We start from the raw sequence: 15303 nt of genomic DNA, 5'->3' as shown, positions 1-15303 counted from the left end.
ATATTTCCATCGTCTAAGGCACTTTGTACCGTATCAATCCACCTATATCTTGGTCTTCCTCTGGGTCGTTTTGCTGCCAACCTGGCAGAGAACACTTGTTTTGCTAATCTTTCTTTGCCCATTCTGTTTAAGTGACCATACCTGAGATTAGCTCTGCTAACGTATTCCTGGATGTTGACAATGTCAAGTTCTTTCCTAATATCCTTGTTTTTAATATGATATTGCCATTGATGCTATCTGTTCACGCCTATAATCTTTCTCAGGACCCTCATATCTGCGGTCTCTAGTCTTTGGTCAAGTGTTTTACTTCTGATTCAGCTCTCAGAACAATAAGTTAAAACTGGTTTGAACACTGTCTTGTATACAGCTAATTTAGTGTTCCGACTAATTTCTCTTTTATTCCATATGAATTTATTCAATTGACTTTCAACCATACTAGCTTTGCTGATTCTATTGTCTATTTCTATATTTAATTTACCATCTTCACTAAAAATCGTGCCTAAATAGCTGAAATGTTTTACTTGTTCCACAGGTTCCCCATTCACAACACAGTTGACATTTTCAATGATTCTGCCTATTTTCATTGTCTTTGTCTTTCTATTGCTGACCTTCATACCATATCTATTACAACATCTATTCAATTTAGTCAGAGAATCTTGCAGACTTGTAGCGGATTTATTTAGAAGTATAACATCATCCACATAAAGCAAAGAGCTGACATTAACATCTCCAATTTTGATACCACTTTCCTTCATAATGTGATCCATATAGATAATGAATAACAGAGGGGATAATGTACATCCTTGTCTCACACCAGATTTAACATTAAACCATCTTCCTGTACTTCCTTCAATTCTAACTGCTGACTCACAACTCAAATAAAGACTAAGTATTGCTTGATATAATGCCCCATTGACACCATATAACTGCAGCGTATTGAATAGCTTCTCTCTTGGCACCTTGTCATATGCCTTTTCCAAATCGACAAAACTTAAATACAGATCTTTATTATATTCCCATGCTTTCTCAACTATTTGTCGTAAAGTGAAGATCTGACCCTGACAGCCTCTATTTGGCCTGAATCCAGCTTGTTCTTCACCAAGCTTTTCTTCCACAATTCTTCTCAACCGTTTCTCAAGTATACTTGCATAGATCTTGCCAGGAACACTCAGTAGGGAAATACCTCTGTAATTCTCACATTCAGTTTTATTTCCCTTTTTATATATGGGTACTATGAGAGCTCTACTCCAATCATCGGGAATTCGTCCCTCTGTCCAGGCTTTCTGAACTATGCAGTGCAGCCACTGTAAGACTCTTATACTACCATACTTCGGCATTTCTGGTCGAATATCATCTACTCCTGCTGCCTTTCCACATTTCAAGCCTTTGATGGCTTTTTCTACTTAAAGTATGGATATGTATTCCTGACTGTATGCCTGATCAGTGTTTTTTATCACTGTGCTGTCATCACTGCTTGTTTCATTTAGCAGTTTTTCAAAATAATTACTCCATACTTCAAGGATATCTTTTTCTCCTGTTTTCATGTCACCTTTATCATCTCTAACTCCTTTTACAGCACTCTTTCCTCCATTCCTAAGCTTCTTCAACAACCTCCAGAATATTTTGCCACCGTCTTGATATTTATTTTCTATATTCTTGCCAAAGTCCTCCCATTACTTTTGTTTAGCTAGTTTTACACACTGCTTAGCTTTCTTACATTTGTCTCTGTATTCTGTAAGAGTAAAAGCTGACTTATTTGCCAGGAACTTTTGATATGCTTTCTTCCTTTCCTTCACTGCCTCTTTAACTTCCTGTGTCCACCAGGGAGTTCTGATTTTTTTATCCTTGCACACAACCTCACCACATGCCTCTCTGGCAGAATCAATCAATGTTTTCTTCAGAGTTTGCCACTGAATCTCCAAGGTTTGATTCCTGTTCTCAAACTCTTTCATTTTCTTTTCAATAATCTTTCTGTATTTTAGTCTACAGTTCACATCTGAGAGCTGCTCAACTTTTATTTGATTTTAAAACTTTCTTGCATGTTATTCTTTTCAATATGAAATTCAATTTTATCCTGCTCAAGACTAAATAGTGATCACTTCCAATTTCAAATCCTCTGTACACTCTGGTGTCCTGCACCAGGAAGAAAACATCACTATCAACAATAACATAGTCAATGAGACTTTTCTTATTCCTTGCCTCTCCTCTCCATGTGAATTTGTGCACATTTTTATGTTGGAACATGGTGTTAGTAATAACCAGTCCATGTCCAGAGCAGAAATCCAACAGATATTTGCCATTATTATTAGCTTTGCTCTTTTCTCCAAATTTTCCCAAAATATTTTTGTATGTCTGACAATCATTTCCTACTCTGCTATTTAGATCCCCAACAAGGACCAACTTTTCCTTTTTCATTGTGTCAGTTGCTTTTTCTAAAGCCTCAAAAAATTCCTCCACTTCTACCTTAGTAGAACCTTTTGTGGGACCATAGGCACAAATAAGTCTCATTGTCCAGTTCCCCATTCTCATATTTGCCCACATTACTCTACTTGAGACTGACTGCCATTCAAGAAGATTAGGCTTGTATTTTGTTGAATACCATGGCTACTCCTTCTTTTCCTTGATTGTCATTTCCTGAATATAACATTTTGTATTTATTGCTCAGAAAGATCTCACCAGTTTTGGTCTTTTTTGTTTCAGTCACCCCTATTATGTCGATCTGGTACTTATCTAATTCCTCAGCTAGCTCCATTTCTTTGCCATTCAGGCTTCTTACGTAGATAGCACCAATCTTTAACTCTGGTGATATTTAGTTTGGGTTTATTTTCAGATTTGTTCCAGTAGCTGACTTTTCACCGTTCGCCCTGGTTCCCTGGCAAAAACAACCGGTGCCTTGTTTAACTGGGCGATGCCCCAGCCGGCATGAAATTTTGTCATGTCGTACCATCATTTTTTATTTTGGTTTAACCAATAAGAATACAGTTTGGTCGGCTAAATCCCAAATTGCCAGCCCATCCTCGTTCGTTCAGTATCCAAGTAGATACCCAACAGGGTGCACCACGAGAAGGTGAGGATTGGACATTAGGTCAGAAGCCCTGGTCGGTTCTCCGCATTCCTTTAAAGGCTATGTGGAGGTCTCCTCTCAGTTATACAGCTTTGACCCTTAAGCACCCCTATAGATTTTTATCTTAATGCATTAATACAATACATTTAGCCAATTGTGAATGTTCTCTATCAGAAAAAACTTAAGGCTTTGACGATTTAGATGATTTCTCAATGACAAGGAACAACAATTTCAAGCTGACAAATCTGATTTAGCAAAATTTAAAATGTTTGCAGCAAGATTTCCATTGTATATAATGGTCTTTTGCAACAACAAAATAAAAAGCGAAGTGGGTTGTGAGGTAGAGTTATGGATATTCAAATACATTGAGGCTCACTGCCTGATATGGTTAGAAGTATAAATATGATCAAAAATCTCAACAATCAACTGCTCAAACTTAGCTAATTAAACTGACTGTCCAAGTATTTAGAAGAGAAGATGTAAACTTTGTTCAGCACATTTGGCAATTAACTTCATGTTAACTGAGTTGAGGGACATTCAAGGTGAGCTAAGAATTGTCACTTAAAATGGAAACTTGCCTAAAAGAGAACTGAAATATTGACTAAAAATCTTTTGTGATGCTAATATACTGCTAAAATGGATCTTAGATTTTGCCTTTACAAACAACGAGATTTTCTTCCAGTAAAAGTGTGGAATGTAATGAAAACTAGGAAAGTTCTAATGGAGAAAAAAAAAAAAAGGAAAAAATTTTAGAAGGCAAAAAGTTCTTTAGTATTGCTGCTATCAGAGATAGATAAATTTTTTAGTTGAAACAAGAATTGGTTTTATTTAAAAATACAAAGAATAAAAACAAAACAAAAAAAGCTTGACAACACTTATATATGCTAATGATATAGCCACCATAAACAAATTTTTGCACAAAAGTCTGTTCATAACTGTTTGACACACAGATCCTTAAATGCATACATATTAACTTTTTTTTTTCAGAAAAGAAGAAAATTAATTTTTTTTCAAAAAATGTGAAAATATGATTAAGGGCTCTTCCGTCCTCATTTTTAATTAACCCTTTTTACCTAAACACCCTTTATTTAACTCCAAAAAATATATCACTGTAAGCATAGATAATCTGCTTTTGTTTCTGTCTTTAATTTCTGTGACAGTTAAGTAAAATGGAGTATAATTACATAAAATAAGTTTTTTAGACTTTAACTCAGCCTTGAATTTGACATTTACTGGATGTAAGTTAATTTTCAAGCAGAATTGTTAGATTTTTGTCAAAATGAAGGGAATACAATAAATTTAGTTTAATCCTTTATCCAAGTGTGAGCAAACAAAGTTTGCACCTGAAAATATCTTCAGGACTGAGGAAAGGTAGTGCAACACCCGGCAACTCGGAGCAAAGGTGGACCAAGCTATCATCACTCCTATCTCAGTATCTCCCATAATGCAAAACACATCTCCTTGCAGATATGTATAATGGTATGCATTAAGGGAAGGGCCACTCCCCAGACCAGTTTCGACCTTTATTGAGGTCTCGTCAGTGGGAACCAGGCCCAGAGGTGGAGATACCAAGGCAGAAGCAATGGAGAGGTTATCTTTACCTATAGGAGTTGCCAAAAGATGTGTCACCTTATTATTAAATTACTCTGGATTTAGAGAAAGATGTTGAAAGTTTATTTTGCACTTGGTTAGACTATAATAAATTTAGTTTAATCCTTTATCCAAGTGTGAGCAAACAATAACATTATACATATCTGCAAGGAGTGATGATAGCTTGGTCCATTATTGCTCCGAGTTGCACTACCTTTCCTCAGTCCTGAAGATATTTTCAGGTGCAAACTTTGTTTGCTCACACTTGGATAAAGGATTAAACTAAATTTATTATAGTCTAACCAAGTGCAAAATAAACTTTCAACAATGAAGGGAATCTTTATATGGGTTTTTTCAACTGAAAGTGAGTTAGCTGATCTCATATGAAGTAGCAGTTTTTTTTTTTTTCCTCCCAGAAATTCAGGTTTATCATCCCACATGCATGCAAATCGTCCATGAGAACACACAAGAAATACTGTCATTGGCGGTGGGCAGTAGATGACATTGTTGGAGAATTAAATAGTAAGGGAGACAATGGAGTAGAGTAGGATTCCCTATTGCGATGAGTTCTTGAAGGTGTCATATAATGGTAATGAATAGCAGAATGTACTGGGCTGACAAAAGGCAGTATACTTACTGGCTGTTTTGATTATGACAAAGTCTATAATAAGGCAAGTGTGTTTTATGTTTGTATATTGCATAATTCTCTGGCTTATTTATACGTTATAAAGAATTAAAAGAAATCTGCTACTGTTTTAGAAGACCTCCCATTGTTGAAAAGCCCTTATAAAAATTCCTCACACACACACACACTGCAACAAGAACCTAATTCAGGTTATTTTAACTAAATGGTGTCATTATTACTGCCTATAAGTAAGGAGGTGCTAAAATATACAAGGTTAATTCTGAATACCAAGTTTTGTATGCATCTGGAAAAGAGTGGGAAACAACGGAGATGCCATCAGGAAAATATGGATTGTACATTGACACGTGAAGATTGAGGTCTTTCTGCTAAAGCAAAGGAAACAGTTTCTGCACACATACTTACGAAATTACCTTCCCATCCTTGTCCTTTGGAACAGTATGGGAAGTTAATTTCATAAGTGTGTGTAACTGCTTTCCTTAAGAAATATACAGCCTCCAATCTGAAGAAACATACGAAACAAGAACTAACAGTTTGAAAAAGCTGTTAAGCCAGTGAAATCCTTAATAAAAAGTGAATAGACAAGCACCTAGGCAGAGTTTGTTGTCTTTAAATAGTGATGATTCTCATGCTGAACACTGATACTTTATTACAAACTCACACAGACTTTTTTTTACTACTTAACTATAAAACAGTAGTAGGTATTTATTATCCTTTTCTTTTAATAGTTTTTGATCTGAAATGATGTCAAAAACTTTAGGCTCTTTGTATGTGTGTGAAATCTACTCAAGTAAACCTACAGTAGTATTTTTTGAGTATTTTTTTTTTTTTTTTTGTCCTTCACTATCAGTTGCAGTACTGGTTTATTTTGAAGAAGCAGTTAGGATGCCTGTAAAAAACAGTAACTGACAAGTATATATAAATACAATTTAAGAGTAAAATGGAAGAACCCAAATTACACTGAACTGACTTTTTATGCCAATATCTTATAGTATTGCTTATATTTCATAAATAATTACTAAAATTTCTGTATTGTGAAAATTGAAATAAATGAAAAATATACCTGTTTATATCCATTACCACTCAGCAACATAATTAATCTGATTTATGATAAAGAAAAATTAAATTAAACTTCAATGGATGCTAAGAATCCTTTGGTTGCTTGCTTCTCTGTAACTGATGTAGCCTGAAACAAAAATAGATATCTAATCAATCTGAAAATCATTATCTGAGTGAGGCAAGTAAAAAATATGCTGAAGAATCAGAAAGAAAGAAATACTATCATGATGAATTTACTCCACACTAAATTGTTAACTTGCACTTAGTCCAAAGCATTTTTCATCTGCAGTATCTGAATCTTGTTCTGCATTATCATAACAGCTAACCAATAATGAATACTTCAGTATGGAAGTAGCATCATTGGATTACAGTATGTTAAGTCTAGATTTTCATCCTTCTTGAACAGCACAAATTCAGAAAACAATGTGATTTCCATTCATAACTTAAAAAGTTTCACCCATATTTTAAATGCATCTTCAATATGCCTGGAACATACAAAAATTCAACAATGTGATCAGATACAGTAGGTCAACAGCATTCAGCTAATGCTGTTGACCTACTTCTTGATATGCACCCTCAAAGGGTGTTCGGGCTACTAGGACAAGATGATTAAGTTTACATTATTATTAATCTCCTATCAACAATTTTCCTCCAAATTAGTCTATTACTTGTCAGCACTCCAATATTGTCATATCTAATATTTTGCATCTCTTCTGATTGAATCAATCCTAGATCTTGGTCTTCCTCAAGGTCTCTTTCCTGCCATCTTTGCTTCAAATACCTGCTTTTATCTCCCACTCTGTTTAAATAACCACACCACCTTGGGTTAGCTCTGCTTCTGCATTCTTGAATGCTTACAGTATCAAGTTCTTTCTTGCTATCTTCATTTTTAATGTGATACCACTTTGATGCCATTGGTTCAGGTCCCTAATTTTTCTCAACTCTAATATCTACGTTTTCAATCTTTGATCAAGTGCTTTTTTGTTTTAATCCAATTCTAAGATTCATAATCTAAGATCCTAAGGGGTGCTTAAGGGTCAAAGCTGTATAACTGAGAGGAGACCTCCACATAGCCTTTAAAGGAATGCAGAGAACTGACCAGGGCTTCTGACCTAATGTCCAATCCTCACCTTCTCATGGTGCACCTGTTGGGTATCTACCTGGATACTGAACGAACGAGGGTGGGCTGGCAATTTGGGATTTAGCCGACCAAATTGTATTCTTATTGGCTTAAACAATATACAAAATGATGGTACAACATGACAAAATTTCATGCTGGCTGGGGCATCGCCCAGTTAAACAAGGCACCGGTTGTTTTTGCCAGGGAACCAGGGCAAACAGCGAAAAGTCAGCTACTGGAACAAATCTGAAAACACACCCCAACACATCACCAGAGTTAAAGATTGGTACTATCAACGTAAGAAGCCTGAATGGCAAAGAAATGGAGCTAGCTGAGGAATTAGATAAGTACCAGATCAACACAATAGGGGTGAGTGAAACAAAAAAGACAAAAACTGGTGAGATCTCTCTGAGCAATAAATACAAAATGTTATATTCAGGAAATGACAATCAAGGAAAAGAAGGAGTAGCCATAGTATTCAACACAAAATACGAGGCTAATCTTCGTGAATGGCAGGCAGTCTCAAGTAGAGTGATGTGGGCAAATATCAGAATGGGGAGAGGAGAAAATGTGGGCCCATATCCTATGGGCCCACAGAAGGTTCTAAGGTAGAAGTGGAGGAATTTTTTGATGCTTTAGACAAAGCAACTGACACAATGAAAAAGGAAAAGTTGGTCCTTGTTGGGGATCTAAATAGCAGAGTAGGAAATGATTGTCAGATATACAAAAATATTTTGGGAAAATTTGAAGAAAAGAGCAAAGCTAATAATAATGGCAAATACCTGTTGGATTTCTGCTCAGGACATGGACTGGTTATTACTAACACCATGTTCCAACATAAAAATGTGTACAAATTCACATGGAGAGAAGAGGCAAGGAATAAGAAAAGTCTCATTGACAGTGATGTTTTCTCCCTGGTGCTGGACACCAGAGTGTACAGAGGATTTGAAATTGGAAGTGATCACTATTTAGTCTTGAGCAGGATAAAACTGAATTTCATATTGAAAAGAATAACGTAAGAAAGTTTTAAAGCGAATAAAAGTTGAGCAGCTCTCAGATGTGAACTGTACTATTAAAATACACAAAGATTATTGAAAAAAAAAAAAAATGAAAGAGTTTGAGAACAAGAACAAAACCCTGATTGATTCAGCCAGAGAGGCATGTGGTGAGGTTGTCTGCAAGGATAGAAAAATCAGAACTCCATGGTGGACACAGGAAGTTAAAGAGGCAGTGAAGGCAAAGAAGAAAGCATATCAAACGTTCCTATCAAATAAGTCAGCTTGTGCTCTTAGAGAATACAGAGACAAATGCAAGAAAGCAAAACACTGTAAAACTAGCTAAACAAAAGTCATGGGAGGGCTTTGGCAAGAACCTAGAAAATAAATATCAAGAAGGTGGTAAGATATTCTGTAGGTTGTTGAAGAAGCTTAGAAATGGAGGAAAGAGTGCTGTAAAAGGAGTTAGAGGTGATAAAGGTGACATGAAAACGGGAGAAAAAGATATCCTTGAAGTATGGAGTAATTACTTCGAAAAATTGCTAAATGAAACAAGCAGTGATGACAGCAAAGTGGTAAAAAACACTGACCAGGCATGCAGTCAGGAATACATATCCATACTTGAAGTAGAAAAAGCCATCAAAGGCTTGAAATGTGGAAAGGCAGCAGGAGTAGATGATATTCGACCAGAAATGCTGAAGTATGGTGGTATAAAAGTTTTACAGTGGCTGCACTGCATTGTTCAGAAAGCCTGGACAGAGGGACAAATTCCTGATGATTGGAGTAGAGCTCTAATAGTACCCATATATAAAAAGGGAAATAAAACTGAATGTGAGAATTACAGAGGTATTTCCCTACTGAGTGTTCCTGGCAAGATCTATGCAAGTATACTTGAGAAACAGTTGAGAAGAATTGTGGAAGAAAAGCTTGGTGAAGAATAAGCTGGATTCAGGCCAAATAGAGGCTGTCAGGGTCAGATCTTCACTTTACGACAAATAGTCGAGAAAGCATGGGAATATAACAGAGATCTGTATTTAAGTTTTGTCGATCTGGAAAAGGCATATGACAAGGTGCCAAGAGAGAAGCTATTCAATACGCTGCAGTTATATGGTGTCAATAGGACATTATATCAAGCAATACTTAGTCTTTATTTGAGTTGTAGGTCAGCAGTTAGAATTGAAGGAAGTACAGGAAGATGGTTTAATGTTAAATCTGGTGTGAGACAAGGATGTACATTATCCCCTCTATTATTCATTATCTATATGGATCACATTATGAAGGAAAGTGGTATTAAACATGATATCAGAATTGGAGATGATAATGTCAGCTCTTTGCTTTATGCAGATGATGTTATACTTCAAAATAAATCCGCTACGTCAAGTGTGTTGTGAACAGAGAACCTGTGGAACAAGTAAAACATTTCAGCTACTTAGGCACGATTTTTAATGAAGATGGTAAATTAAATATGGGAATAACCAACAGAATCAACAAAGCTGGTATGGTAGGAAGTCAACTGAATAAATTCATATGGAATAAGAGAGAAATTAGTCGGAACACTAAATTAGCTGTATACAAGACAGTGTTCAAACCAGTTTTAACTTATGGATCTGAGAGCTGGGTCAGAAGTAAAACACTTGACGAAAGACTAGAGACCACAGATATGAAAGTCTCAAGAAAGATTAGGGGCGTGAACAGATGGCATCAATGGCAATATCATATTAAAAACAAGGATATTAGGAAATAACTTGACATTGTCAGCATCCGGGAATGCGTTAGCAGAGCTAATCTCAGGTGGTATGGTCATTTAAACAGAATGGGCGAGGAAAGATTAGTAAAACAAGTGTTCTCTGCCAGGTTTTCAGGAAAATGACTCAGAGGAAGACCAAGATATACGTGGATTGATACAGTACAAAGTGCCTTAGACAATAGAAATATATGATCTGATAATGTTGGAGTCTTGACAAGTAACTTACTGATTTGAAGGAAAATTGTAGATAAGAAGTTAGTAATGATGTAAGTTTTCCATGTAGTACTATCATACCCTGTACACCCCTTGAGGGTACATGGCAGGAATTTGATGATGATGATGATAAGATCCATAACTTAAACCTAGTTTGAATACTGTTTGGTGTTGTGGCTAATTTCTTGTTGATTGTATATAAATATATTCAACTGGTTCCCACACCATACCAACTTTGCTTATTCTTATGTCTATTTCAAAATTTAATTCGCCATCTTCACTAAAAACTATCTAAATAATTGAAATAATTTACTTGTAGAATAGGTTCTCTACTGAGAATGCAACTGAAGTTTTCTATGTTCCTGCCTATTTTCATAGTTTTTGGACTTTTTTATACCAAATTTGTTGCAGCTCATATGCAATTTAGTAAGAGAACCCTGGAAACTTATACTGGATGTGTTTAGAAGTACAGTCTCATCTGCATAAAGCAAAGAGCTGTTTGATAATTACTACTGATTAGTAAGATGTAATTAACGAGGTATTAATTCTAATTTACCACTTAATATTAAAACAATTAATACTAAAGTCCACGTGTGCTACATAAAAAATTATGATGTGCAGAGTCAAGGAACACTATTTCCGATGAAGGAGATAAACCTAGTCCATCAAACATAGACTTGTTAAGACTGGGACAATTCATATTGCCTCCCAATTCATTTGTATAATTTTTCCATAAGGAATCTGCTTTCAAATAAACATATTACAAAAAGTTTTGGAGATTTGCGACAATTTGAAAAACTCGCAGATGAACCACGCAGCCTAGAAATATTGAAAAAAATTAAGAGAAAGTTAGGTATGTCATAAATGCATAAAATATATGTATATATTAGTCTATTTTATCATTTACTACCAGAAAATATACAGAAATCTATTATAAAAAAAGTTAAAATTTATCAAAACTCTCTCACACACACACACAAACAAATACAGACTGCACATTGTGCTATTTGCAGTAGAGAGAAATGTAAACAAACGTAAAAATGCAGTATTAAATCATAACTGCATAAAATTAACTGTTATTAATTTCTTAAAGTTAACTAATTAATTAAATAACAAAATAATTTTTTAACGATTCATTCATAAGTGTATAGGTCAGGCTACCATAAAGCAATCATATTGCTGCTTCTTGGTTATCAATATACCTGTAAATAAATATGAATTTCTTTTTCACATTATCATTTTATTTTTTACATCTAGTGTTAGTAATATGTATAACATCAATACTGTATTTATCGATAAATACAGTAAATTTCTGTAAATGTATTTATTCTTCCTTATGATTTTCTTAATAGCATTTTCTTTTCTCTAGCTTACTTTTATTGTAAGAATACAGTATATAATACATATAACATACAAAAAAATATGTGTTAATCGACTGTTTATGTTATCGCTAAGTCTTTTGTCAACAGTAGGCTATTAGTAGTTCATTTTTGGGGAGTCAAAAGTTATACGTGAATTTTCGACTGTGCAGGGGGTTTGCACGCCCCTAACCCCTGCGTTGTTGAAGGGTCAACTGTATTCAGATACACCTTTGAAAGAAGGGATGGAGATATGATTAACTCCTTTCTCACAGAAAGAAGATGACCCTGTTGATGCAATATGCATTATTGAGACCAGTAGATAAGAAGGTGGACTTAATGTGTTATATATAACCTGAACCACAGAGCCTGGTAAACATCTAAGAAGGTTAGATGGGAAGTTTATACTTTTTTTTTTTTTGAGTACAACGGAAAGCACTAATATATCGTCTCCTCAAATGTTTTTTGATAAGTTTAATGTTTGCATTCAGAAGGGATAATGACCTCTTGGCATGCTTCCATATAGATATGCAGGCTTTAATAGAATCAAAGAAACCTTTGATTCTACAACAGACAGGAGTTGCCTTGGCTACCATAAAATGCTTGAGGAATCTCATTCTGTTAAGTACTTACTTTTTTTTAAATCAAAAGCCTTACCACAGTGTCAAAAAATCTGTTTATCAGGAATGCAAGCAGATATATCAAGAAATTAATTTTTACCATGCTTCACAGGCATTTTCATTATGAAATGACTGCAAATTCAATAATGCAACATAAATCTTTTATTTTTTATATAGCTCTCATTCATAATTTTTTTTTCTATTTTTATTAATGTTTATATTTTTTGTAGTTTTTTTTTATATAGCCCCGAGACTAAAAAATGGAACTTACTAAGCATTTCAGGCCTCCAATAAGTGTCACGGTGTTCTCAAGCTGGACAACGAAGTTCATATATCACTTACAGACAATCCCAAATATGCATGCAGTGGGATTTGAATTAGTGATCCATCGGTTGGATATGCTAACCACTCAGCCAACCAAGGCAAATCAACATATAAGTTTTTCAAACTATGGGTTTTTTAAGAAATAATAGAGGTACTATACTAATGGCTAAGATTATGGAATCCTCCCTGTTTATTTGCTTAGTATTTAGAATAACAAAAAACTTACTTTTGAAGAATTTTTTTAGTAGAAGATTCTGAACTGGATGAAGTTTCATCCTCATCAGTATATTCCTCTTTTTCGCTGTCTTTCTCTTTCCTTGCAGATTTGTTCCTCGTATGCCTGTGACTTTTAGATTTATGTTTACTCTTCTTACCCTATGGTACAAAAAAAAAGTTATCATCATAAAAACTGAAGATAAAGATTATATCTTTTTCTATTTGGAAGAATTACTTAGAAAGAATGTTAAATGACACAAGCAGTAACAGCATGGTGGTAGAAAACATTTAAGAGGAATACAATTAGGAGTACATATTAATGCATGAGGTAGTAGAAAAAGTCATCAAAAAACATGAAATGTGGAAAAAGCAAATGGAGTAGATGCTATTTGACCAGAAATGCTCAAATAAGGAGGTAAAAAAGTTTTACAGTGACCACACTGGATAATTCAGAAGGTTGAATTCCAGATGAATGGAGTACCTATCTATAAAAAGGGAGGTAAAACTGAATGTCAGAATTACGGAGGAATTTCCAAAAAATCATGCTGGGTTCAGCTTGTCAGAATCAGATTTGCTACTTATAAGAAAAAAACATTTGAAAAATCATGGGAATAAGGATTTATATTTAAGTTTTGTAGATCTGGAAAAGACACATGACAATGTTACAATGAAAAAGCTGTTCAAAGTGCTACAATTATATCTATCTATCTATCAATATATAATCTATGTTTGAGTTATAAGTCAATAGTTAGAACTGAAGGAGGTACAAGAAAATGGTATGATGTTAAATCAGACAGGAGACGAGGGTGCCCATTGCCTCCACTGTTATTCATCATCAGTATTGATCACATTATGAAGGAAAGTGGTATTAAGCCTCATATCAAAACTGGAGATATTTGACTTAGCTCTTTATTTTATGCAAATGATGTACTCCTAAATAAATGCAGTAGAACTATAGGATTCTCTAACTATATTGAATAATAGCTGTAATAAATTTGATAAATGAAAATCAGCATTAAAAAAAAAAAGATTGTAAAAATAGGCAGGAACATTGAACAAAACTAAATGGAGAACAGAACAACATTTCAGCTATTTTTTGTGAAGATGGCTAACTAAAATATGTAAACACAATATAATTAGCAAAGCTGCTATGGTAAGGAGTCAAGTGAATAAATCATTCTCTGCAATTTTCTCTAATGCCTATTGTGATACTCTAAAGGAAATCAAAAACTGTGCAACTCTAAAATATAAAAAAGTATCATGACACCCTGGTTGGAAAACATTGGGATGGGATAACTAACAATCCTGAGCTTGGTGGACTGTAGCAGTGACTGCATTAATGTGCAATGTGTGATATGTCATACCTGTTGACTATCTCACACTATCATACAGTGTGAGAGTGTCAACAGGTATCTGAAGGTAGGTTTAATGATTTAAATAAGCTAGCAGTATAGGCAAAAGATAATGGATGTCAGTTTAATGTGGAAAAGTGTCAAGTTATGCATTTTGGGATTAAAAGATTACAAGCTGTGTACCACATCGATGGAACTATACTCCAGGAAAATTATGAGACTGGGGACTTGGGGATTAGAGGATTGAAGCTGAGAGGATTATTTGGTTAAAGTTGTCATTCATCTTTATAAGGTGTTGATATATCCACATCTAATTACTGTGCTCAGGTCTGTCAACCTGGATTTCTTGGGGATGAGAAAGTGATGGAGAAGATTCAGAGATGAATGAACAAGTTGGTGAGTGGTCTGTGGAAGGCTCTCTCTATGATGATAGATTGAGAGTTTGTGGGTTACAGAAGTTGGTTGAGAGGTGGAAAAGAGGAGGTATGACATAAACATTAAAGTGGTTAATTCTATAAAATGATTTTATAGAATTAATGTAGGAGAAATACTTCAGCAGGTGGAAGAACAAGAGATCATCCCTGGAAATTAAGAAAGAGTATTGTTAACAAGGGTATAAGGACTCAATATTTTGGTTGGAGAGTGAGGAACAAATGGAATGCATTGCTGGAGTGAGTTGTGAGTACTGTGTCTATCAATGAGTTCACAGAGAGGTATGATAAATATTGTGTGGATAACTTGGGCCTCACATGATTAGTCTTGAGACTCCATGGAAGTGCCTATATAATGATATTATTATTACCACGACTTCTCGACTATCATCACAATGCAAAAAATCTTGTCTTGGCAACTGCTATCATGTATTACTGAATTTAATAATTTTTCAAACTAATTACTCAAGCCACCCAGAAAATTCATATCGCCTATATTATTTGTATGCAAATTTTCTTAGTGGTCTCGATAAGTGCCAGCATGGTTGGCCGAATGGTTAGCATATCCGCT

At 34.8% G+C, this 15303-nt stretch overlaps 1 protein-coding gene across 2 annotated transcripts in view; it reads right to left on the bottom strand.

Annotated features, from left to right (window-relative positions):
* The window catches only part of LOC150100956 (G patch domain-containing protein 1), a 246391-nt gene that overhangs the window by 12685 nt on the left and 218403 nt on the right, over positions 1-15303 (bottom strand). For both annotated transcript variants that reach the window (XM_090401354.1, XM_090401355.1), the window contains 2 exons: positions 12960-13108; positions 6361-6483 (listed from right to left, as the gene is read on the bottom strand). In XM_090401354.1, coding sequence (XP_090257480.1) covers positions 6441-6483; positions 12960-13108 — 192 coding nt within the window. In that variant the 3' untranslated portion in view covers positions 6361-6440. The remainder of the gene's footprint in view (positions 1-6360; positions 6484-12959; positions 13109-15303) is intronic.

The sequence above is a fragment of the Typopeltis vanoorti genome, chromosome 12 (assembly GCF_054136105.1).
Source record: "Typopeltis vanoorti isolate ZY-2024b chromosome 12, IOZ_Tvanoo_1.0, whole genome shotgun sequence".
NCBI classification, from domain to species: domain Eukaryota; kingdom Metazoa; phylum Arthropoda; class Arachnida; order Uropygi; family Thelyphonidae; genus Typopeltis; species Typopeltis vanoorti.
This window is presented reverse-complemented; position numbering and strand designations above follow the sequence as displayed.